We start from the raw sequence: 24761 nt of genomic DNA on the forward strand, positions 1-24761 counted from the left end.
TACACATCTTCCATTCGACATTCTCACCTCTCGCCCTTTTCAACCTGAAAAGGGACCACGGCTCCCGACCCTTCAACTCAGACTTGGGAATTTCAATCCTATTTCACATCCTAGAACAAAACAGCCTGCCCCTGATTACTGATGCATTTCAAAGCAGGCATCATTATATTTTCACACTGCTTTCCTCTTAAAAAATGTACTGAAAAACCTTTCTGCCAGTTCCCAGGAGCCCGGCTTCTCTACTTCTGCTATGGTCTTATTAGTCTCCTATCTCGCACTGCCTGCTGGGGGGGAACACATTGCTATGCATTTTCTATGTCTCTCTGACCTCTCAGTGGATGGAATTCATTGGCCTAGCCCTCATTTTTTTTACCTTGCTTTGGAGAAAAGCAGCCGCCGTCTGATATAGCTATTAAAGCATAAACACCATTAAATAAGGATGTGCAGCCAAAATGGATACTGGAAGAGCCAGAGAAGCCTCTGCTTTCACAGTAGTTGAGGCCTAAAAGCTAAATACCCAGGCTTTTTCATCATGCTTATAATTCTATGTATCTAAATTTGGTCCAACTGGAACTGCATATTGTTTAAGTAAAGAATAAAACAATGTAAAAGCACTGGGCACTAGGCTATATGCAATCAATAATGTCACAATTTCTTCCCTAACACTGAATTCAGATGTTAGAGTAGCAATATGGCTATACATTAAATGTATAGCCATATTTCTACTGTGGATTTTTATCTGGCTTATTCCAAACTTCAACAGTTCACAAACATGTACCGTAACTATAATGAGGCTGAGGAATTGTGGAAGGAAGATTGTGCTTTTGTTGACATTTTAAACATTGTATTAGGGGTCCAAGGTGCGAAGCTGCTGAAACCCTATTGTATGTAAGGATTATTATTTTCTTTGTTTCTTTCACTTTTCTTCCTTCCTCCGGCCTAAAAACATCCGTTTCTCAGAAACTATAACTGCTACGGTTAGCTTGGAAAGCGGCTACACTATAAAATTATACTGATTGGCCAGATGGTGTGTCTCAAAAACAGAAGTAATAATTTGCAGCTATATTTAATATCATGTTTTTGTTTGTACTGTACTTGAGGTCAAAATCTAGTTCTAGGTTAGGAAGGATAGGGGAGAGAGAGAGAGATAAGGGAGGGAGAGAGAGAGAGAGAGAGAGAGAGAGAGAGAGAGAGAGAGAGAGAGAGAGAGAGAGAGAGAGAGAGAGATGATTAGAGTGGAAAGGGAGGGGCTTTTATTGCAGGGTTCTTTACTGCAGTCACTGAGTGGCTCGACTGACCGGAGAGGCCTGCAAAGAACTGTGGGAGTTGATGAGGTAGTCCAGCTGAATGATATACATCGGCAGCCACGGGCGAGAGCTGTCCATTAGTTACGGGGTCCCTGTAATGCTCAGCTCCAGTACATTATTTTCAAATGCATCAGTCAGCGTCGTGCAGCACAGATAAATTCTAATGCCTCAGATCTGTAATGCATACTCTCACCGCTGCTATATTACGCTGCAGGTTAGGAGGGCAGGGAGAGAGAGGGGGGAAAAATGTAATTTATTTTTCACTGCGGCCAGTATTCCTCCCATTAGCTTCAAACGTGATATAAGTTATGGCCTTTAACGAGTGCCTTTAGCCACCAGAGCACGCAGCACACAAGACTGCAGGCAAAGGGGTGGGCTGAGGGCCGAGGGACTGGCAGCCTATGGCATGGATAAGCTATCAGAGAGCCCTAGTGGGAATAGAACACAACTTTCTGTCACAGCTGTCTGACACACTAGCTAATTCATGTTTATCTAACTCTAACCAGCACTCATTATCATAAACACACCAGTTCCGACTAGCCACATCTACAGGCAGTTCGGACCGGCAGCGGTCCAAGACAATCAATGTAAAACTACAGGATATGCCTTGAGAGTATACCGTAAGTATATGATATGTAGGGATTATCCTACACTACAATACGAGGAGGATGAGTAAGTGAATGTGTGAATGCCAGGGTACCCTTTGCCTCCCGCATTCAAAATGCTCTTTGAAGCATGTGAAGGGAGCTTGGCCCATCTCTACCACTCAAAGATTCTTACCTTTACCAATCAAATGTCACGTCTGGAAAAAAAGGGAGCCATGCTGACATTTTAAACAGCTCTGGGATCACTTCCTGTATATTAGAGAGCAGATGTTTATGCAGGACATGAAAATGGGTTGTACTAGAGTCACACACATGCATAACTTTAGTTCTGTTCTGTTCTATAGTCAGTTGTGCACATGGGGATTCATACTTCATGCTTAACTTTACATTCCTTTCAGACTTAATACAGAATGCTAAATCAACTATATTTAAATAAAGATCCCCCACTGATCTGTCTCCATTAATGTTCACTATCTCTTCTCTTTCCTCAAGCTTTTTAACAGAGTATCACTGAGTTACAGCCAATCTATCCTGCTGGCATAGCTCTTATTTTCAACTATTGACAAGTGCCTAATTAGCTGTGCACTTTTAGGCATTCCTTTAGTTGCGGGGGAGAGGCATTGTGTATGCATAATCAATACCCCCTGTAATGCTCAGCTATCATCTGTTGCTGTCTGTCAGAGCTCTGAGATCAGCCAATCTATCACACACTGATTAAGACTTTTTTTCCCTCCAATTATGATTCGTCCTTTAAACATTTAATGGCAAAAACCATTACAAAGTACTCATGGGAATAGAAATAAAGAAATAAAGCTATCAAAGTATGTACTAAGTGTGTATTTGCTCTTTCAAATGCATTCAATGGGCCATTAAAAGACAACAATATAAGGCTTTTCGAAAAGGGGCTTTTTAAAAAGGTACTTCTTCATGATTATCTGACCACGTGCAATGAGTACCATAGCCAAACTATATATAGTTAAGCCGAACTGATGGCTATCATCAGCAATTAGCTCCACAGCCACATATAAACTAGACACATTGCACTATCTCTGCCAAGCCACAGGCCAAGAGTAGAGATTATTGTTTTGTGTGTGTGTGTGTGTGTGTGTGTGTGTGTGTGTGTGTGTGTGTGTGTGTGTGTGTGTGTGTGTGTGTGTGTGTGTGTGTGTGTGTGCGTGTGTGGGGAGGTCTGTCTGTAGTTTGTCCACAGCTAATCTCCCAAACTACTAAACCGATCAGTGTCATATTCCGCTTGCACGCTGCCAGATCATAACCTCAGATCCAACGTCTCTCCAGGCTATGGGATACGTGTCCGCAGCGCTATGGAGTGGGGCCAGCCAATCGGCACAAGCTGTCCGTCCGGTGTGTGGGATCTACACTATGCTAATTTGCACCTCCTTTCAGCTGCAGCTGTGCAACTATTGCCTTGTGGTTGATGCATGCATGTACAAATTTGGGCTTTCACGCATTATTAATGCATTAAGGCATTGCCTTATTAATGGCACTAATTATTTTATCGCTATTAGTGCAATTTTGCCTTTTTTGAAATATTGAAACATCCGCAGCATCCAAGACACAAAACGAGCGCTCCCTCCCATAACCTCTCTCTGTGTGTCTCAACCAATCACAGTGATTGATTGTACGGTTGGGTGCAAAGGACAACTAGTGTGGGATTGGCTTACATGTGCGTCTCAACCAATCATAGCTTTTGGGGGTGGGTTTCCAATGTAAAAACACGTAAGTGTGCTCTTCAGCACCGTTCGGGAAAGGCTGTTGAAATACCCAATTTAAACTGTTGTTTCACAGCCAGGGGTGCACCGGTCACTTAACACGACACCACGGCGTGGTGTCATTATTTCTTTCACACGCACGCACAGGTACGGTACGGCACGGATGTGCACGCGTGTGCACGCTAGAACGCGTCCCAATTCATGAGCCTGTACCCAAATGGCTACTTTGCATAACAGGGTTACAAGTGAGTGTCCAAATGCATCCTCACTCCTCACATCACATTTTGGCTTCAGTAGCCGCTTGCCCGCTGCTGCCAGTATCCTATCTGCACGCAACAATGCCTCAGCCACCGTCGAAGAAGAGAAAGATAGGTACTCGTTCAATGCAAACTTTTAGTTTCAGCTCCTATAATTCAAGGTACTCCTTGAGAAGATTTACAAAGACTAAAAACTAGTAATTTCCTATACAAACATGTTTCCTACTGTGTATACACATTAAGTAAAATAAAATGCGCACAATGTGATGCGCACGTGTGCGTGACGTCATTAAAATAGTGTTCCGCCGATAAAGAAAATCACCTTTACACCATTGTTCACAGCGGAGTATCATTTTACCACCATTTTACTACAAAAATCCATAAGACCATGTCAACACCTTCACATTTTCACTGAGGTGTTAGAATATTCTTTTACTATACGATACTCATGGCAAAAAAAAGGCCAAAGTGCACATGTAACAAGTGCTGTACAACAAAAATAGTATCACATGTGAAAGTAAAATATTGAAACTATTTATTTGGCATTTAGTAAAATATCAAAAACATAATACTGTTGTGAAGCAGCATGCAGAAACGAGTTTATGCACCTGTAGTCAAATGATTATCAAATCAGCCTCCTCTGTGTCTAGTGTGCATGACAACACCCCCTCTGTCTGCTTGCTTTGCCTTCCTTTGTGTTTGTTTTTTCCTTATTCTGTGATTTTACATAGACTAAACAGACATCATAATGTCTTGCGGCTCTCCATTGTAATGCTTGTCCGTAGTTGAATCCAGTTTGAGCGCTAACCTGTTTAATGTTAACCACTTAAGCCCAAAATACTTCGCCATACAACAAATCACAAAAATAGCCAATCTACAAGCTCACAAATGTGATCTTTCTTTTCTACTATCTTTCTTTTTTTTTTTGCCTACTGTATGACATGCCCAATATAGGGATGGACACCAGGTTGAAAGTAGTTAAACAAGAAATGATGACACAGTCATATCAATACCAGGTTGCTCTCTCCAGCGTCCCCGCACGGAACCAAATGGACCCGTGATCCTGTACCCTTTCGCTTGTGGAGTAACAAATCGCCGTTGGAGGCGGCCTGTGTGTGTGTGTATGAGGAGACAAGTCAATAATTAGTTTGATGGCGACAACGACCACACCGTTTTTTTTTCAGTAGTTTGTTTGGTGGCGACGACCACACTTTTTTTTTTGGTTCTGAGCTATGATCCCATAGCATGGGAGGACGCCCGTCGATCAGAGTATGGAGAAGTCTCGGGGAAGTCTCCCCATTGGCTTAAAGGATTGAAGGACAGCCAATGATGAAAAGGTTGCTAGAAAGTGTTTAGCAAGTGTTTAGTAGTTGATCAGTCTCTTCCTAGACCAGGCTGCAAACAACCTGGTAATAGATGCCCATACAAATTCACAAAAATAATATTGTCCTACATACAGTTGTGTCACATCTTTGCAGATAAACAGTAAACACACCTTCCATTCTTAAAGTGATGGTTAGCTGGATTCAGCTAGGGAGACTACTCTTGCAAGGAACTATGGAAAGATGTAAAATCAAATCATAAAACATAATAGACTCCGCATTGGCCACTGGATCATATGTCAATGTTGCCACCATATTGGTAGGGGCAACTTCCCATAATTCCACTGCAAGAAATATGCCCGAGTCATATATCGTCACCTTATTAAACTAATGGCCTAAGTCATTTTTTCAAGGTTTTCAGGAAAAATAAAAAACTGATCCAGAACAAAACTATATGATATTTCTTAAACATTTCACCCAAAATGTTTATAACAAAGTATGACTATTTAAATAGAAATAACACTGTCTGTCAGTTATGTAACATAAGAGATTGAAATAGGTTTAAATAGGATTAAATCTGACTTAGGCCAAAATAAAAAGCAAAACAAATTACAAAATGGCCTAAATCAGTAAATAATTTGGCTTAAGTCACAAAAACATGTGACTTAGGCCAAACAAAAGGCCTATTTTGTCCTAAGTCACACTAGGGAGTTAGGCCATTATACTAAAAGGGGCGTGAACAGCATGATTCTTTTCAATTAGGAGTTGGGCCATTTTACCAGAGGTGGCCAGTGTCATGAGGACCTGACTTAGGCAAAAATATCATTTCCTCAAAAAATGACTTAGGCCATTAGTTTAATAAGGTGACGATATGAGTAAATAAAACCTATTGTTTCATACCCATTATTGTTACTATCTAAGTAATATAAGGTATTTTGGTATGATCTTTAATTCTCCTTACTTTAACAAAGTAGCTTGTATCATAACATAACTACATGTCTAGCATTTGTAAAAGACTATTTATATTGTGGAGAGACCTCCTCCGTCTATATTTACGATTAGATAAGGCCGACCACGGTGTTATTCATTAACCTTATTTCTGGAAGAACAGGACACTTGTGATATTGTTATTGACTATAAGAAATATATTATTTTGTTCTAAATACCCACCAGAGCATACGAGCGGAGTGGAGTGGGAGATTTTTTTATGTATTTATAAAAAGGTAGGAGCGAACTCTGAATTTTTTACGTATTTATAAAAAGGTAGGAGCGAACTCGGAACGAGGACCGCCTGCCGCTCCAAGCCGCTCCGGTCGGGGGCCACGCACCACATGTTTGAGCATGCCCGGTCGCACTGACAGACACGAAGAAATCCACAAGTGCAGAGCACACGTTCCTGATCAAGATTTCATTCAAATGTCACCTTAATCGAAACTGGTGATTAATCATTAACCCTCAGGATTTAATATGGTCCGTCTTCTTAAAAAAGACAATGCCTACATAAAAAGGAAACTTAGATGGCGTCTTTTGCCTAAACTCTTTAGGCATTTTTTACTATTTTGAAAAACGTTTTAAATAAATAATGAAAGTAGCCGATCTACTGTACATCGACATGAGCCTGTAGATAAGCTATATATTTTATTTTAAAATGTTTTTCAAAATAGTAAAAAATACCTGAAAAGTTTAGGCATTAGGGGTAAGGCGAGATAGGGCCCTAAGTTACCAGAGCAACTTAAGCCTTATCGCTCTGATCAACCACTCATCCTGACACTCTACCTCACCCTAACTGGCCACAGGTTACTTGAGAGAATGCAGCAAGGCCCAAGTGTCATGTTGTCTCATCTAGTGCCTTATCATGTGCCAACTCTGTTTACCCCAGCAAAACAGCAAGGCCTTTAATGCAGATGAATTATGAAGAGGCTACAAGACTCTCTTAATTACTCTACTCGCCCAGTCTGAATAATGCAGGATTCAGCTTACGACCATGTTAGTGGGGATTGCATACAGTAGTTAACATAACTGCTTAACACAGAGCTGGGCTCCCTCGGGCTGGTGTATCTTTGGGACCTACTCATTAAAGGTGTGTGTGTGTGTGTGTGTGTGTGTGTGTGTGTGTGTGTGTGTGTGTGTGTGTGTGTGTGTGTGTGTGTTGTGTGTGTGTGTGTGTGTGTGTGTGCCAAAGTGTGCGATTCCACCCACTTTGGCAGGTGGTGCATGCTAAATACAGCCAGTCAGGGACAGAGACAAGCGGCAGTGGACGTGTCAGCCTCTGGCACGTGTCTGGGGTTCATCAGGCGTTAAGCGTGGGGTGTCTGAGATGCATATGGTAGTGAGACTGAAGCCCAGCGCAGTGAAGCAGAAGACACACACAAACACTTACACACGGCAGATGCAGATAGACGTGCACATACACAGTAAAATCCTCAATGTTAATTTGACTCTGAGAGTACACAAATGTACCCAAATAGACCCGTAAGGGACCATTTGGTTACATTTGTGTACTCTCAGAGTTACAAATGGATGATCTAACATTGAGGATTTTACCATGTGCAGTTCCAAGATTATAACAATTATATAAAAAAAGAAAACTTAAACCAACATTAGAGGAATACAGAATAATGCCCTGAGAATGATGGATACTTACTTTAGCTTGAGCATCTTGTTCAGAAAGCAATGCCCTTTTGAGTTGTTGGAGACAGGTTTCGCGCGTAGATAGGTGAATCTTAAGGTCCCCATGTTGCATAACTTGCTCATCACTAAATAAAAACAGAAAAAAAACAATACAATGACGTACTTTTTTAAACGCTTTAATCTCAGAGTTATAATTTTGGGAATTATTCACATTGTGGGCTTGTAGATTGGTTATTTACGCTACAAATAGGGCTCACGTGTTTAAAGCTGAATTTAGAATACTAGAGGTTCGGACCGCCACGGCCCTCACACCTACGTCGCGCTGCCACTCCAACAAATATGTCTGAGTCATAGTGTTGGGGGCTTTGTGAGAGTACCCATTGTACCCGTCTGTCTGTGTCCCTATTATGCCCATATATGGAGATCCCTGATGTCATCAGTATATACCCATATTTTGGAATGCCCATATAGTATATGGGCATATTTCTTGGATCAGCGGTTCTGGACAACTGGATATCCGAAGTACTGATATGGTGGGTCCGCAGCCAAATACATATCAATTTGGGGGTCCTCGACATGAAAACCACTGCTGTAGATAGACCCTTATTAGTCCCGCGAGGGAAATTCAGTCGCCAAAGGAAGAGTAAGACAAAGACTGTAACATACAGCAAGGGTAGCAAAACCAGAACTAGAAGTCAAGAGATGCTACGAACACTGCAAGAAAAGAGGCATTAATGGGCATTTTTGGGCATTTACAGTTGCTCAGTAAACCTGCAGTTTGCTGGTGTTTTTGTACGTAATTGGAAATTTACAGTTGAAAATGTTTACTGTGAAATACGTCTATATACTTTGGAAATCAGTGATTTACCGTTCCTCTGCCAGACAAAGACCCAGCAGGAGACTGGCCATTTCCTTTGACATCCAAATTCACTCTTTGTTTAAAGAGGGGGTCTCTCTCTCCCTCTCCCCATTACCAAAGCAAAAATGGAACAAAACAAAACTATACTTTTCAATGTTTTTGTTAAGGGCTTAAAAAGGGCTTCATTTGTTAATCTTTTTTTTATATATAATCTAAGTGAATAAGAATATTTCCCATATCTGTTCACCGAATAGGTGACTGACTTAATGGTGTGTGTGTGTGTGTGTGTGTGTGTGTGTGTGTGTGTGTGTGTGTGTGTGTGTGTGTGTGTGTGTGTGTGTGTGTGTGTGTGTGTGTGTGTGTGTGTGTGTGTGTGTGTGTGTGTGTGTGTGCGCGCGTGTGTCCACCTTTGCCTGTGTGTCACGCTTGGGCCCTGGGCCAGACTTTGGACATGTCTGCTTTATGTGCTGCTGCGGGTATCTTACCTACTGTACACTGTTACGACCTGGCTCGTAGGCCATAACAAAAAGGAGGAAGACACACGGCTGGTTTAAAAGTGTATACAATAATATCATATATTTAACTTAAATATAACAAAGAATGGCATGGAGTGTGTTAGTCTGTAGAATCAGTAAGTGAGTGGATGTGTGCAAACCAAAGACTAAACTGAAGAAGACCAAATTAGTTGCTGCTATATCGCTGTTGTCGAAAAGAAACCTCTTATCTCCATATTCAAACTTATGTTTTTTATTAGATAAACGCCCTACTTCTTCATACTACAGCGTCACACAAAAGCATCAAATGCTTTTTTAAATGGAATCCTGAAAAGTAACTGTTTTGGACACAAGTTTTTCAGAAAACCCAATGCCCAGCCTGCAGGACCTGTGGGAAGACACTCAAAGACAGACAGGGGAGTAGCCTAAGCAAGCGAGCTTGCTTGAGGTGTGAAGGGGGATGGTGTGTGTGTGTGTGTGTGTGTGTGTGTGTGTGTGTGTGTGTGTGTGTGTGTGTGTGTGTGTGTGTGTGTGTGTGTGTGTGTGTGTGTGTGTGTGTGTGTGTGTGTGTGTGTGTGTGTGTGTGTGTGTGTGTGTGTGTGTGTGTGTGTGTGTGTGTGTGTGTGTGTGTGTGTGTGAGACAGAGAGAGAGAGAGAGAGAGAGAGAGAGACGGGTGTTCATTTACAGCAGCACAGGTTATGTTGATAAAGGCTGGTGATGTTTGCTTTTATGCATTATTACACATTTACCTTAAGACAGGCAAGCCCATTGTATTTAGTATTCAGTTAGTATTTTATTGTTATTTATTTATTGTTTATTTGGTCAGGCATTTCTCAGGACAGCTAAAGGTCCTTATTTGGGCCCTTCCAGGACCCCATTGAGTCCCTTTGTTCACCAAATTCAAATCAGAAAAGGAGCCAAGCAGAGAGGAGTGAAAACTAAGAAAGTAAGTGGATTTACATGCTGTACAGATCTCTTTAAGTTATAGATTATTGTGTATTCCTTTGTTTGATTTTGATTGAATACTTTATTAGCAGTTTGCTAAAAAAAAAAGAGCAAGTAACCTACAGTTCAATACAAGGTCTGCTAAGAGGATTTTAAACCCCAAAAAGCCTATGGCTTGTTTACATCAAGCTAAACACAAGCTAAACTTTATTTTCATGCTGTTTTATGCTGCTCAGTTTGGGTATTCTTCCTGCTTGTCTTGGTTGAATTATTATAGTATGCTAGCTAAGCTATTAGCTGAAACTTTTACATGTGCTACAACATATTTATTGATTTGTTTTATTTTTATCTAAGTAGGTAATTGTGTTAGCCTTTCACATACAGTTCAAAAGCTTAAATGCTAGGTTTTGATGGAGGCTTTGAACAGGTCGGGGGTGGGGTGGAGGTGTCTACAGTCTGCAGTCTGCACTCTGAAACTGGCTTCTCTGGAATCAAGTCAACTAACATATACTGCTTTTTAGACTTTTACTGGGGCCAGTTAAACATTGCAGTCACATGTAGGTTCTCTTTTAGAGCAGTGTAGATGTGGAATTGTGTTGTTTGTGTAGATAAACAACTAAATAGATCCTAATTGTGTTTTCCTTGTATTTCAGCGGCTTGCAGGACTCTCTTTGAGTCTCTGAGAAGAAGCCATCGCCTGGACCAACCAGAGAATGCTGACCAGAAGAAAAAGATGAATGCCTCAATGAAGAGCCGACAGAGAAGATTGAGGGTAAGTTATATGGAACTGTTTGTAAGATGTTTTTTTGTTTTACATTCTGTGTTCCTGTAATAATGGTAATGTAATACATAATTTAATTGCTATTCTATGTTTTACAGTTGATGACCACCAGGACTGCATGTCTGGAGTCTGATGGAGAAAGGGCCGTGTGGGCGCACGCAGGCCCAGATGAAGAGGACGGCATCGTAGATGGACGGGCGGTGTGGATTGTTTCATCTCCACCCGAGAGAGATGAGGAACTTTCTGCTTTATGCCAGGTGCTTCAGGAGAGGAAAGACAACCGAAGAGACCCGCGTTCCCTTCATCACCACCGCGTGCGGCGAGACACACTGGCACAGAACAGCTCATTTTTAGCTCTCTTACACAGTAACTAAGTTGTCCAGTTTGGTGGAGGGACTCCAAAGACAAGAGAGGCCGTTCAGCGAGACACTGCCTGAGAGACAGAACTACAATTTCTTTTTGTTATTATTGTCCCCTTTGTGGGAGTTTTGTACAACTTCTGGGGGTCCCTGGAAAAAAACATTTGGAGATGGGGATTTTTTTTTTTACTGTTTTAGAAGATATTTGTAGAATCCCCAGAAACAAAGATTTGAGTAACAAATGTTCGCTTTAAGAAAATATATATATTCAAAGATTTGCACAAATTTTCCACGATTTTGGAGCAGATTTGGTTCCATTTGTACACTCTCAGAGTTACAGACCCGTAAGGGTCCATTTGGTTCCATTTGTACACTCTCAGAGTTACAGACCCATAAGGGTCCATTTGGTTCCTATCCATCATTTAGCTGGGGACCCCCTGGAACCCCCTCAAGGACCCCTGGGGATTTTTTTTTTTACTGTTTTAGAAGATATTTGTAGAATCCCCAGAAACAAAGATTTGAGTAACAAATGTTCGCTTTAAGAAAATATATATATATTCATATGTTTTTTTTTTTTATCAATAAACACAATTTACCTGACTGAGATTGTTGCCTATTTGTTTTCAGAATCATGTATGTATATGTGTGTGTGTGTGTGTGTGTGTGTGTGTGTGTGTGTGTGTGTGTGTGTGTGTGTGTGTGTGTGTGTGTGTGTGTGTGTGTGTGTGTGTGTGTGTGTGTGTGTGTGTGTGTGTGTGTGTGTGTGTGTGTGTGTGTGTGTGTATATAAAACTAAATAAATGCATACATAACATATCAATAAATATATATATATATATATATATATATAAATATATATAAATAAATAAAATAAGGGGGGGGCCCCCCCCCCCCCCCCAAGATCCCTAGGAGGGGGGGTCACCTTGTGAGCCCCCCCCCCCCCACACACAATGTGACCCCCAAAATGAGGGCGGGATGCCCACCTACGTCACAGCCAATCATACGTGGCTTATTGCACATGCTCAGTAGCATTACTCGAGATAGGGAGGGGGGATCTCCCCCCTACCAAATTGTGGAAATCTAGGTCAGGGCTGAAGGTGTGATTTTCTGGCAGCAACCCCAGCAGGGGGTCACGCATACTTAATTTGGTACCATACAGGAGTTTACCGACCTACAAAACTTTGAGTTTTCCGAGTGGAAAACTCTTGTAAATTCTTGTAAATTCTCTGAGTTTACATCTCATATTCATCGGTTTTCATAGCCGGAAACCTTGTTTTTTTTGCAGTGGAAGAGAGGCGTAAGCTCTGAACAGTAATTGTAGGATAGTTCAAACTATATAAATGCAGTCCTTTTACCATTTATTCTTATTCTTATTTTATTGTTATACATAGGTTGATAAGTTTTAAGTAGAATAATTTCACAACCTATAATGCTGACAACTGTATTTTGTGTGTATATGACATAGACACCTTGAACCTTAAAGATAAAAATGCACACTAACTGGATACCTCCTCAGAGGTGTTAATTCATATGAGCAGTTTTTATATAGGTTGATTGACCTACTGTTTGAAATCTCTGTGTGTCTGTGCGTCTGTAGCTATCTCAAGAACCGCCAGACCACAGTGCCCAGCATGAAGTCGGTTGGATAGGCAGTTGTCCAGAACCACTGATCCGACCGATATGCCCAATTGCCCATAAATATAGGCATATATGGACATTCGGTTGTCCAAAATTTCCAATCCAACCGATATGCCCATATGGCTATAAAAGTATAAGTGGTTGACATTAACATATAGTGCTATAGTTCACATTATGGGTATACAATACATGAAATCTCTAATTTCTAGAATGGGACGCAGTATAATGCCAGAAAAAAAGAAAAGAAAAAAAAACGTTGGATAGAGCTCACTCTAAAACTACAATAAACATAGGAGCAGAAAACAGTGGGTGGTGACTGGTGAGAGCTTCAGCGTGTGGAGTTTAAGCTGTTTACTGAGATACTATGATCTGGTTTCTATGGCAAAATAGCCCCTATGCAGATTTGCATGCAAGGATGAGAAAATACTGTCAGTAATAAAAGGCTGCAGCTTTTTTGCATATTTCCACATCAAACGGTTCAGGCTACAACTAGTTTATATTTGTTTGGGCATATAATTTAGATCACCATCCATGTCACTAACCAACTGTTGATCTCTGTATTTAGCATTTAATATAACAGCGAATGAATGACAAATCTACATACGAACACAGAAAAATCTACACAAATCGAAGCCTAAGGCATGTGATATTCAGTTGACAGAGAATATGTTGGTCTTATTTTGAAGACAGAAGGAGAAGAAAAGTACATTAGACAAAAAAATGCCTTCCAAAAAGAAATATAGAATCACCTCAGCAACAATATGATTATCTTAGCATCAATTAAACAACAAGACGGTGTCCTGTGTTTTTAGCATTAGCCAAGAGTCTGTGTCGTACAATCTTGAGGGTACAAGCAGAGCTGTGCTAGTTGGCAACAATTAGACAAAGAGAACCGTATTCTCTCTCACGGACTTCCTACACTTTCTCAAGCACCATCGATAGCAAGCTGATGTGGCAGATGCAGTCCGCGCTTTTATTTTTCATCTTAAGTGAAGGCTCGCATGGGCCAGTAGTGCCCTTATCAACTACAATGACTGAGAATGAACTGCAGCTTCAAATGAGAAATGGGAGTTCCCCAAGGACTGGAATCTTATCAGCATATCAATCCCAGCATCAGCCATCCAGGTGGCAGGGAGAGTGATGGCCCTCCGTTGTGATTTTACACCATGAGCATATCCAAAATAGTGAAAGTTTGGCTGCTATTATAATGTAGATGAGTAAGACAGAAATGGGGGGAGAGCGTATGAGAACACTAAGTCAAGGATAAAACACATGATGAGTGGGCCATCCACAAAGAGGTAAACAAATCAATCATGTGTGATAAGTGCAGACTTTATCAGAGATGGCCAAGGCCAGAGTCAAACAACCCGCGGCATAAGACAAACACATGGCTACACTACCTTATAACTTAACATCAAGCTGTAGCCTATAGGCCAAGGTCAGTCCATGGTACTGCACACACAGAGCTACCTTTTCATTTCCCATCAGAGAATTGTTAGCACCAGTCTGTTAAGTAGGAATGGAAGAAATGCAATTATATCATTAGAGAGAGCGGGTTGACTGTGCTTTTACATGGACCGGCTCTATTGTTCATGGTGGACCATATTTAAGGATGAGCCTATTTGTGTCTGTGTGATTTCAGGTGCTGTTACTCAGCCGCACTCTAAAACCTTCATGTTGCTGGAACAAGATTGCCACTTTTATGGGACCACCGTGTTGAAATAGATGCTCAACAACTGATATGTGCTGAGGGGGTCAAAGGGTGCAATGAACGTGAAGGGAGCTTTCATCGGGGCACCAATCTTGTCTCATTTCCAATTCATACCACACCATTAACATACATTCACTGTGGACCACATTGTAGCCTAATACCTCTATTGTCCTACAACTGCAAATTGATTATAGTCAGGTGGTTTATTCTAGCAGCACTAAAAAAGATACACATGCTTGTACATAGACATTATACATTGTGACAGTGGTGTTTGTTGGCATTAGTAGATATGTACGATTGGTTGATAATTATTTTTTACATCGGTAAAAAAAATTGCTATGAAAAGCAATGTTAATACAATATACAGTACTGTGCAACAACGAATGACTGCTATGCAACACTCAAACTTGGCATGAATTTTTATTTGACTCAGTTTTTGGGATATGCAGTAGTAGCCTTTTAAACGTACAATCATTTTAATCCTCTTAACCCTGATGAAGGCAGCATGGACTGATGAAATATTGGACTTGTTGGATCTAAATAATGTGTAGTGCATGTATGTGCAAGGTTTCCCCTTTATTATCTCCTCCAGGCCGATAGACCTCCTACAGATTACAGAAAAAGTGCAAAAAAATCACCTTAATTTTATCTAAACCTTAATTTTAGTCACACATTAAGCCTTTGCCTGCCATGGACACGTTTCCTCGGCAAATTCTGCCAAGACGCAGGCTGCCAACGACAAGTTTGGACAAGCTTTTGTTTTCAGTGGTTTTCCACTAGATGGCACTGTTATCTATCCTACGAATGACACTTTCACCGCCAGATGACGACAGACCCGGAATTGACGTAATTTAAAAAAATAAAAGCTCTTTTACTGTTTATTTCCTATGGGGAAATGGCTATATCTCTGCTAGATGTCTGTTTCTCTTGCTTTACGGCAATAACAAGTCTCATTCAAATGGCCACAGCTGTGCAATGGATTAACCCAAGCGGATAATTCTTTTCCCCTATACTACCGGACCCCCGTGCGTGTAATAAGCCAATCTCTGTGAGGACGGCGGTCACGGAGATTGATTGATTGATTACAGTAAAATCAGTAAAATCGCTTACAAAATCGGTACAGTGAATAACTTGCATGCACCAACCTGTAACAGGGTAATTCATATTGCTGCAAATTTTCTCAAACATCGCAAATCATTGTTGTGGACTGGCCTTTAGTCTTCAAAGAACTGGTAAGACTTAGTGGACATTGCAGAGTTTCATAACAGTCTCCTGCTTTTGTTTCTCAAAACCAGCAAATGTCCCCAACACAAGTGTTTTGGGGATTTTTTGCCTATTTCTACACATGTATGCCTGTTGTGCACCACATGCTATGTACTGTAATCATAGCTTGTGGTGCACAACACATGTACTGTACATGTAATTCAATCACAGCACATAGGGACAGAGAAGCACTTATAGATGGCAACACAGAACGCATAATCAGCCTCACATCATTATTTAAAATGATGATCTATATCTAGTATTATTCTAAAAGCAGGTTCAAAATAATGGTGTCTCTGGGGCCATAATGTAGAAATGTTCAGAAAAATAAATGAATACAAAATGTGAGAACAATCGGCAGAGCATAGATATGTGCTACTTCAGCCCACTTATTGTCATGTATGACTTGAAAGGCCTTTACATTGAAAGACCATTTGCTCTTTTAACACGTTATCTATAAAATGACCTCTAGAAACCGGACCACTGATAAAACCCAGTTTGACAAGAATGCCTACAGACAGTAATGTGTTTAGGATGACTGTGTAACAATACGTGTTTTTACTGTAAGTCTTCATGGTTTTAAGACAATCAATACAGCCAATGATTAGACATACTGCAAGGTAGTGGCAATCTGGAATACATACATGTTGATAGTTCTCTTACAGAGGAATTCATATTAACTTCTAAGAGTAGAACTCAAAATATTCTGTCTAAAAATAAGCCTATTGCATGTTTTGCAAAAAACGGCCTCCTGGTGGCGCTATAACAGGCCCATGTAAAAAAAAATGGGGCAGAGGTTCTGCTCTGGCATCCAGTGAGTGTGTGTGCACAGTTTCGCTTCGATCAAGCCAACGGTGCCGGAGATTAGCTGTTCACAGACGGACACACGGACAGACGGGCGCACGGACAGGCGTACAGACAGACAGGTTGCAAAACAAAGTCTCCCCATGCCTTCGGCCTGGCGGAGACAAATATAATTGTCCTCTACCGTCTTTGACTTGTATATGTACTGTATATCTTTAAAGTCATCATGTAAAATTAAAAGTCAATCACGTCAGTTTACATACCTCAACCACTCTTTCACATTGACACATAGACAGTAAAAGTTAAATGTTAATTTAACTCTGATAGTATATCATTTCATTATTAGAGTTAAATTAAGACTTTATTAAGATTTTACAGTGTAATAACAAAAACAGTCATACTAAATTTAACAAACTATGCTGAATGGTATGCTGAAATATTCCTCTTCATTTCATTCAAGTGCTTTCACATACGAGCATCAACGCATCAAAGGCATGAGAAATGAAGGCTTTAATTGTTGTTCCAACCACATAGCCTAATGAAGGCTCTAATTGTCTTTCCACCAACATAGCCTAAGGTGTTTGTGTAAAAGGGGGAAAAAACAAAGGCTTTTAGATAATAATATTATTGAGTCTGACAACAGAGTGGCGTACAATTTCTGTTAAATATAAATCCAATTAAGAGAACAAATGAAGTGTTGTAATACTATGCACTACAAGGCAATATCAATGGTTCCACTCATCTTCTGAGGAGCTGTGTACAGCACTATCGTTAGGCATCTCATGGGCTCAACCCAACACATAGATGAGGTTTTTATTTTTGTGTTTTGTGTTTATGTTTCTACCTTGAGAAATACTCTTCTTTATTTCTCAAGGATTTCTCAAGAAAAATGTTATTGTATCATAGTAATCTAAACCCAAAATGGCCATTATAATCCATATGTTCCATTGGCTTTGCAATAGTTCCAATACCTGTAAAGTCATACTTACAGTAGTTGTGAGCAGATATCACCCAACTAATGATAAATTAGGCTTAACTATAGCATCATGACTACCACAATTGTTTTGGCACACAGCATAGTTTATTGTAATTCGATTGCAATAAAGTAAATGTCACAAGAGTATAATACCATTAGAGGCTGTTTCTTTGGTTAAGTTGACTTGTATTTTCAGATATGAAAGCAAAACGTATATGGTATTATACATGAAAAGTGCAAGTCCTAACATCAAAAGTATACATTACCACAATCATTACCCATCATAGAAAAGCAGTCAAATTCATTACAAATGTACAGCAGGTCTAATTGTTCTTTGTAGATATTTTCAACATAGAACATGAATCTCATAAAACAGACCCAATGTACGGACCAACTTTTTCTTTGGAAAGGTGTTGGAGGCAACATGTATTACTAAATCTTGCTATCCTGTGGCCTCATTAATAAAATGGTCTTAAGATCAAATGAATGTTTTGGTAACTGCTTAGTGCTTATCACACAAACCCACAATCATGTATTGATTCATAAAACCTTAATTAGACGTGGAAATGATCGGGGAGAAAGATGGTCACTGCAGCCAAGACCACAACAAATACTGACTTATGCCCCCACTGCAATAGACGATGTGGCTCTCGCATTGGACTTCACAGTCACCTCAAAACTCACCAAAGGAAGAAGTAGAAGTCATCATCGGATACGATGGACTACCATAAGTAAGTAAGTCAGACTAGATCCAAGTTAATTTCCTGCTGGTTATGTTTGGTACTATATGCACAGCATTGCACATCCTCTGAACCACAGAGAGCTGTTTGCTCCCTTTATAAGCACATTCACTGGCATTTCATCCCTTACAGGTGTCAGGAATTAAGCCAAAATCCAAACTCAATGCGCTTTCAGTTAAAGACATGATGAGAGATGCCATAAACTGTGTGGCAAGCCAATATGCAAACAAAGCCATGGATTTTTTTTGTGGAATTACTTTTTTGCCCATGATGAATTTGTGGTTTAGAAGTCACTTTCGTTTCTCAAGCATTTTGTTAGATTTGTGTGCTGCTTTGCAGAAGAGGAGACACTGTATGCCATACCTGTACCTGTCTAAGTATGGATGTTTTCCATTTACAGCCGATGAAAAGGCACACATACTGTAAAAGAAAACTTTGCGTGCACATTTAATTTCTCTAGGGCTATAGCTGCAGTTGACTTTCTTTTGTTTTTCATGGTTCAATCAAAATTACAGGTGTAAGATAATGCTTCTTAAAGTGACAGTACGCAATTTGTTTTGGCCTAAGTATTTTCTATGAATCAGAAGTTGCTTATGCCGTGGGAAATTATTTTAAGATCAAACTTACATAATATTCTTGCATACATTCAAGAATATTTTCATGAATAAGCCCCCAGGTATGCATGTTGCATGATATAACCATATTGACAAAACACACAAACACACGCACACACACACACACACACACACACACACACACACACACACACACACACACACACACACACACACACACACACACACACACACACACACACACACACACACACACACACACACACACACACACACACACACACACACAATGCTGTATTTAATGTCATAACTAAGTTTCTTTCAAATTATATTTTTTCTGTTTACTGAGGTTTAAAGGGATATTTCACTTTCAAAAAAACTTTTGGTGATTGTATCGTCTACTCAGGCTTTTGTGAGCCCCGCAGACAGTTTTTAAGTTGCTTGATTCAATATTTAGATATTTGATATTCAGTTTATCAGACACGCCCCCTTCCTATACAAACCCATTGTAACTTCAAACTCCATTTTTAACACGTTAGATTCATCAAAAACACCCGTCCTTGGTTCACCCGTCTCCTACCGCCCCCCTAATACATGAGGGGGCCGTGTTTTTTCAATTACTTTTTTCATTTATTTTTTATATTTTTTTTGGAAAACAAAAAAATAAAATACGATAACAAAATAAAATAAAATAAATGAAAAAAATCCCGGAAAAACACGGCCCCCTCACGCATTAGGAGGGCAGGGTGAGTCACCAGAACCAAGGACGGGTGTTATCGATGAATCTAACATGTTAAAAATGGAGTTTGAAGTTATAATGGGTTTGTATAGGAAGGGGGCGTGTCTGATAAAATGAAAATCAAATATCTAAATACTGAATCGAGCAACTTAAAAACTGTCTGGGGGGCTCACAAAGGCTTGAGTAGATGATAAAATCACCAAAAGTTTTTCTGAAAGTGAAATATCCCTTTAAGTTTCAGTCTGGACACAGTGGTGTCAATAGGAAGCTACCCAACAGGGTTTCAAAGTTAAGACAGGGCTTTACTTCTGTTGCTTCTCTTAGAATCAACACCAATTTTATTCCTCTATGATTCAGTTAATTGAAATGTTGAAATTATTTTTCTCTTCTCCCAGTTCAACACGATGTTAAAATAAAATGTAACTCTTAAAACAATGACCAAGTTCAATGACAACAATAGGAGCAAAGTACTAACAGGATAATCATCAATGCAAGTAACAGAATATACTGCAGCATACCCTAATGCCAAAAAGGAGATGGGGGCTGATTAAGCAAGGACTGAATTGACCATACTACTGTATGTCCATGTCTATCAGAAGGAATTCAACATTGTATATTGTGATTCGTTTATCAAATGTCTTTAGGTCTTTCTCTCTCTCTCTCTCACACACACACACACACACACACACACACACACACACACACACACACACACACACACACACACACACACACACACACACACACACACACACACACACACACACACACACACACACACACACACACACACACACACACACACACACACACACACACACACACACACACTTTTGGCATTCATAACAATTTGCAGGTAAGATTTAAAACATGTTGGTCCAGAAATTTCACGTTTCACAGAGCAGCTCATTAGAATGCATGTGAAAAATAAATGGTCTGTGCAACGTAATTGCATCAATAGTTAAATGCTAATTCCTGAAAATAATTGCGGCACAGTAGAGGAAAACATGAAGACAATTCATCTACGCAATTACGTTGTGTTGATATACTATACACGGCAAACAAATGCGAGAGAAGCGACGATTTAAATAGCAGTGGATAATCACAGAGCTCTAATTAACAAAGGCTTGATTAAGATTCAGCAGCACAACGTACTAACTAGCGCACGAGAGAGAAAGAAAAAGAGAGCAAGTCCACAACCAAAACATCAGAATATAGAACATGTCCCATAGTCTTCTTTCCTTGAGTCCTATTCATGGCAACAGAGAAGGTGGCACACTCCATTGTTTTTGCATGAGTATGCAGGATCGGAGTCTGTGTGCTTGAGGCAGGGAGTCTCTCTCTCTCTCTCTCACATGCCCAAACGCAAGCTTGTAGATAAACACACTCCCTTTTGCACACACACACACTCACACTCACACACACACACACACACACACACACACACACACACACACACACACACACACACACACACACACACACACACACACACGGTGCAAGTGTGTCACGGTGCAAGAATGCTCCCTCAGGCTCAGTGAGAGGCAATCATGCTAGCTAGGAGTCTGTGTCTGGGTAGTCCAGCTGGTAAACACCTTCTGTCTACAAATCCAACCATGGCACTGTTAAACAGTACAGAAACACACAAGAACATTCCAATTCACAACTCCGAAGCAGCTGTCAGAAACATCTGAGGAGATGAAGTCAGTTTTTTTTGGTGTATGGAACAGGCCCTGAGGAAGAATTCAGTCACAACCAACTCCTCTTCACAGCAGCGGACACCTCTTCCTCAACAGCATCCTCATCTTCTGTGGACTTTGTAGCCATGTCTCCCTAGCCATTAGCTGCAGATCAAGTATGCAAAGCGGACCAATCGTTATAATGAAACGAGGCAGGGGTGGGGGTGAGGGGAGCGGCAACAGAATCCCGTTGGGGGCGAATAGGTTGCGATTCTCATCGCAAGTCAGTCAAGATGCACCTCGTCCTGGTTGTCCCCGGATGGAGACGGTCTGCATTCTGGATGCTACGGGCCGGGCCAGGCTGAGCAGTGGCATCCCAGGGTACTCGTGGAGACTGCCTGCCAGCCCACACACGCATGTCCTGAGATACTGCCTCTCTCTCTCCCTCTGTGTTATTCTCTCCTCTCCATCCCACCCAGCGCTCAGCTGCCTCAGATGCAACTGACTCCTGAGGAAATCCTCCACGACAGGAAACGCTGCCCACTCTGGTGGTGACGGGCAGAACGATCTCACAAAGCGGGCATCAAAGAAAAGAGACGAAACACAGAAAATCGCCATCGCTCCACCCACTCGCCCTTCGTTCGCCTTTGTTTTTTCTTTTTTTTTGTCTCTTAACTTATTTAGTTTCGCTGTTGTTTTACAGAATTAGCATCTGCTACTGATCCTTTGTAGAGGGATTTATATGCCTCCCTAAACATTTCTCCCACACTGTCCGTCTCCTCCCTTTAGCTGTCTCCTTATCCCCCCATCAGTCTGCCAGACAAGTTTTTCCCACCCAGTTATAGTACCCAGCCAGCAACCCCCTTTTGTGAGTGTGCGTGTTTAGAATGGGTCTGGTGTGTGAGTGTGGCGCATGTCATGCCAGCTTGGAGGAGGAGAGAAGAGAAGGAGGGGGAAAAAATCTCCTCTTTGTAAGTTATGGGAACACTATGAGACAGATGCAGGCGCTCATAAATTATACGCTTCATTTGCATATTCCTGGCATAAGACATTATGCAAATATCAGCCAATTTGCATAATGGATTCCTCTTGTTGCCTCCATTGCCCAGTTTCTCCTTTTTATTTAATAATGAAAAAAAACAAAAGGGTTTCCAACAGAGGACAGAACAGCACATTCAAGCCCTGTGGACCACCATGTGATTGCTTCCCCCACAACACTATAGCCTCAAAGACTGTGAGGGACTTAGTCACAATAAAACATAACAAGGTGAACAAAAAAAGAGAGATTTAGCATGCAAATCATTGCCAATTAAACCCCTGAATACATGGTGAACATAGTGAGTGGAGATATGGACATTCATAGGATGCGATATACACTGCAATAGGGTGAGCAGTTGTGTACAATATGTTGAGTGCGAGTATGTTTCTCTGTTAGAGTCTATTCTACCTTGACTATCAGAGTAAGCAGCAGCATTGCTAATTAACGGCAGTGAGTGTACCCTCGTCAGTGGGTGGATGGGGGGATATTAAATAATTAAAGCACTTCTGTCTCTTGCTTTTAACCTCATCAGCTCCATTGCGAGCGACCTGAAAAAAGCTCAGGAAGGGAAAAGGCGCTGTGGCCAAGATAATTACTTAATCAAATATGACAGACATAGCTAATTCAACGTAGCACTCGGCAAGATGTCCAGCAAACACTAATGACGAAAGAGGAAAGATAATTACCTTGAGTGCAAACGATGCGCTATCAAAACAGAGCACATATAGAGCTATATTTACCACTGCATTTTTTATGTCGCTAATCCACATCCCACGAACAAGAACAACTAAACAGATGATCAGGACTGCTGCTAAAAATAATTGTGTATATGATAGTTTCATGCGATGATGTGCTTAGTTTAGAGGCACAGTTAGAGAGATAGATAAGAAGGAGTGTGAGGGTGGAGAGAAGTGACATTGAGGAAGGAAGAAGTGAGATACAAATAAGGACAATAGATGGTTTGCATGGAGGATTTTGATTATTTATAACAAAATGCCATTGCAACATACTGCAGTGGGGATCAGCCAGCAAAACGTCAATTGCGATCAGCCTATAGTCCAATAAGCAGCCTAAGATCTTTCCCAGTGTACAGTGGGGTAGGGGCACCGTGATCACTCGGCAGCACTACACCACTGCTACTGGCTGCAGGGCTAGGCTCTCTCCTCCCTCAACCAGCGCCAATGTGGGAGCTAGGGCAAAGCAGAGGCACAATCCAGTGCCAGGCAGAGTGTGTGCGCGGCGGGGCGCAACACAGCTAGCAAGGCTATGAGGAAACGTTAAGCGTAATTCATCAGCTTTATAGAATCAATTAACCTATGTGTTAATTAATGTCAAGCCCATAGAACAAAAGGGGGGTTTTAGAGAGGGGGGGGGGGGGGCGTTGTGGGTGTGGAAGGAAAGCCAGGCAAGGAGGAGGTTGGGTAGGAGAGGAGACAGAGAGGGGATGGGCAAACAAGCAGCAAATGCGGTTGATGGCAGAGAGTTGGCACAGTGCCCATCCATTCAGTGGTAGCACCACGGCGGACTTGCGTTTCGCTCTCGGGGGCAGGTGGTTAGATTTACCCGGGGAGGCGACGGATCCCGCCGTAATTTGGTTAGTGCCGCGCCAGGGTGGGGCAGATTTCTTTTTTGTTTTTGAGGAGGGGGTGGCAAATTTCTTAACGAATACGCAAGTCCAATTGATAATTGGCGTCCATTGAAGCCCAACGCCATCGTGGACGACACTGGAACATCTGCTGACCAAAAGTGTAAGAGAGACCTGAAAAGTACTCTTGGCGGACTTCTGGGAGAATCGATGGCAAGTTGGACAGACGGGTTAGTTGGTTGGTCAGCCATGTTGGGAAGGGCAAGATATGGATATCCGCCAGGAAACAATAATAAATATATTTTTACCAAAGAAGATGGAGGACAGCGGGCGATCGCAAAGTGATGGATGCCAAGCAAAGGAGGAGGAAAGTGGGGGCTCTGCCACATGGGACTGATGGAGGGGGTGCTAATCATTAAATGAAAACAAGAGAAACTTGGGAGCTGTTGTGTTTTTCTAGAGATAACTGGGGGGTGTGGCGGTGGCACAAAAGGAAGCACCTCCCACTCACTCTCTCTCACTCTCTCTCTCTCTCTCTCTCTCTAACCAGTTGAGGCACAACTCCCTGTGCCAGGCAGCCAGCTAGGCAGTAGACGCCATGCCAACTCACTCATGGGCAGTCGAGGGTGTACCCTTGGAGGATATCGGCGAGTGATGTCACTACGATCTCTTAGGTGGCGTTCAGCGAGTTTGGGCGAAAGCAATCATTTTGGAGGATGCCC

General features: G+C 41.3%; 1 protein-coding gene and 1 long non-coding RNA gene across 2 annotated transcripts in view; one reads left to right on the forward strand and one right to left on the reverse strand.

Moving 5' to 3' along the window:
• pmfbp1 (polyamine modulated factor 1 binding protein 1) overlaps window positions 1-24761 on the reverse strand; it is a 177305-nt gene that overhangs the window by 118306 nt on the left and 34238 nt on the right. The window contains exon 3 of the mRNA XM_084061712.1: window positions 7866-7977. Coding sequence (XP_083917838.1) covers window positions 7866-7977 — 112 coding nt within the window. The remainder of the gene's footprint in view (window positions 1-7865; window positions 7978-24761) is intronic.
• Window positions 10003-11132, forward strand: LOC311046581. The gene is made up of 3 exons (XR_014600902.1): window positions 10003-10152; window positions 10805-10923; window positions 11031-11132. It is a non-coding gene; the product is annotated as an uncharacterized lncRNA (long non-coding RNA).

This window comes from Gymnoscopelus microlampas (genome assembly GCF_963454915.1).
Source record: "Gymnoscopelus microlampas genome assembly, chromosome: 1".
NCBI classification, from domain to species: Eukaryota; Metazoa; Chordata; class Actinopteri; order Myctophiformes; family Myctophidae; genus Gymnoscopelus; species Gymnoscopelus microlampas.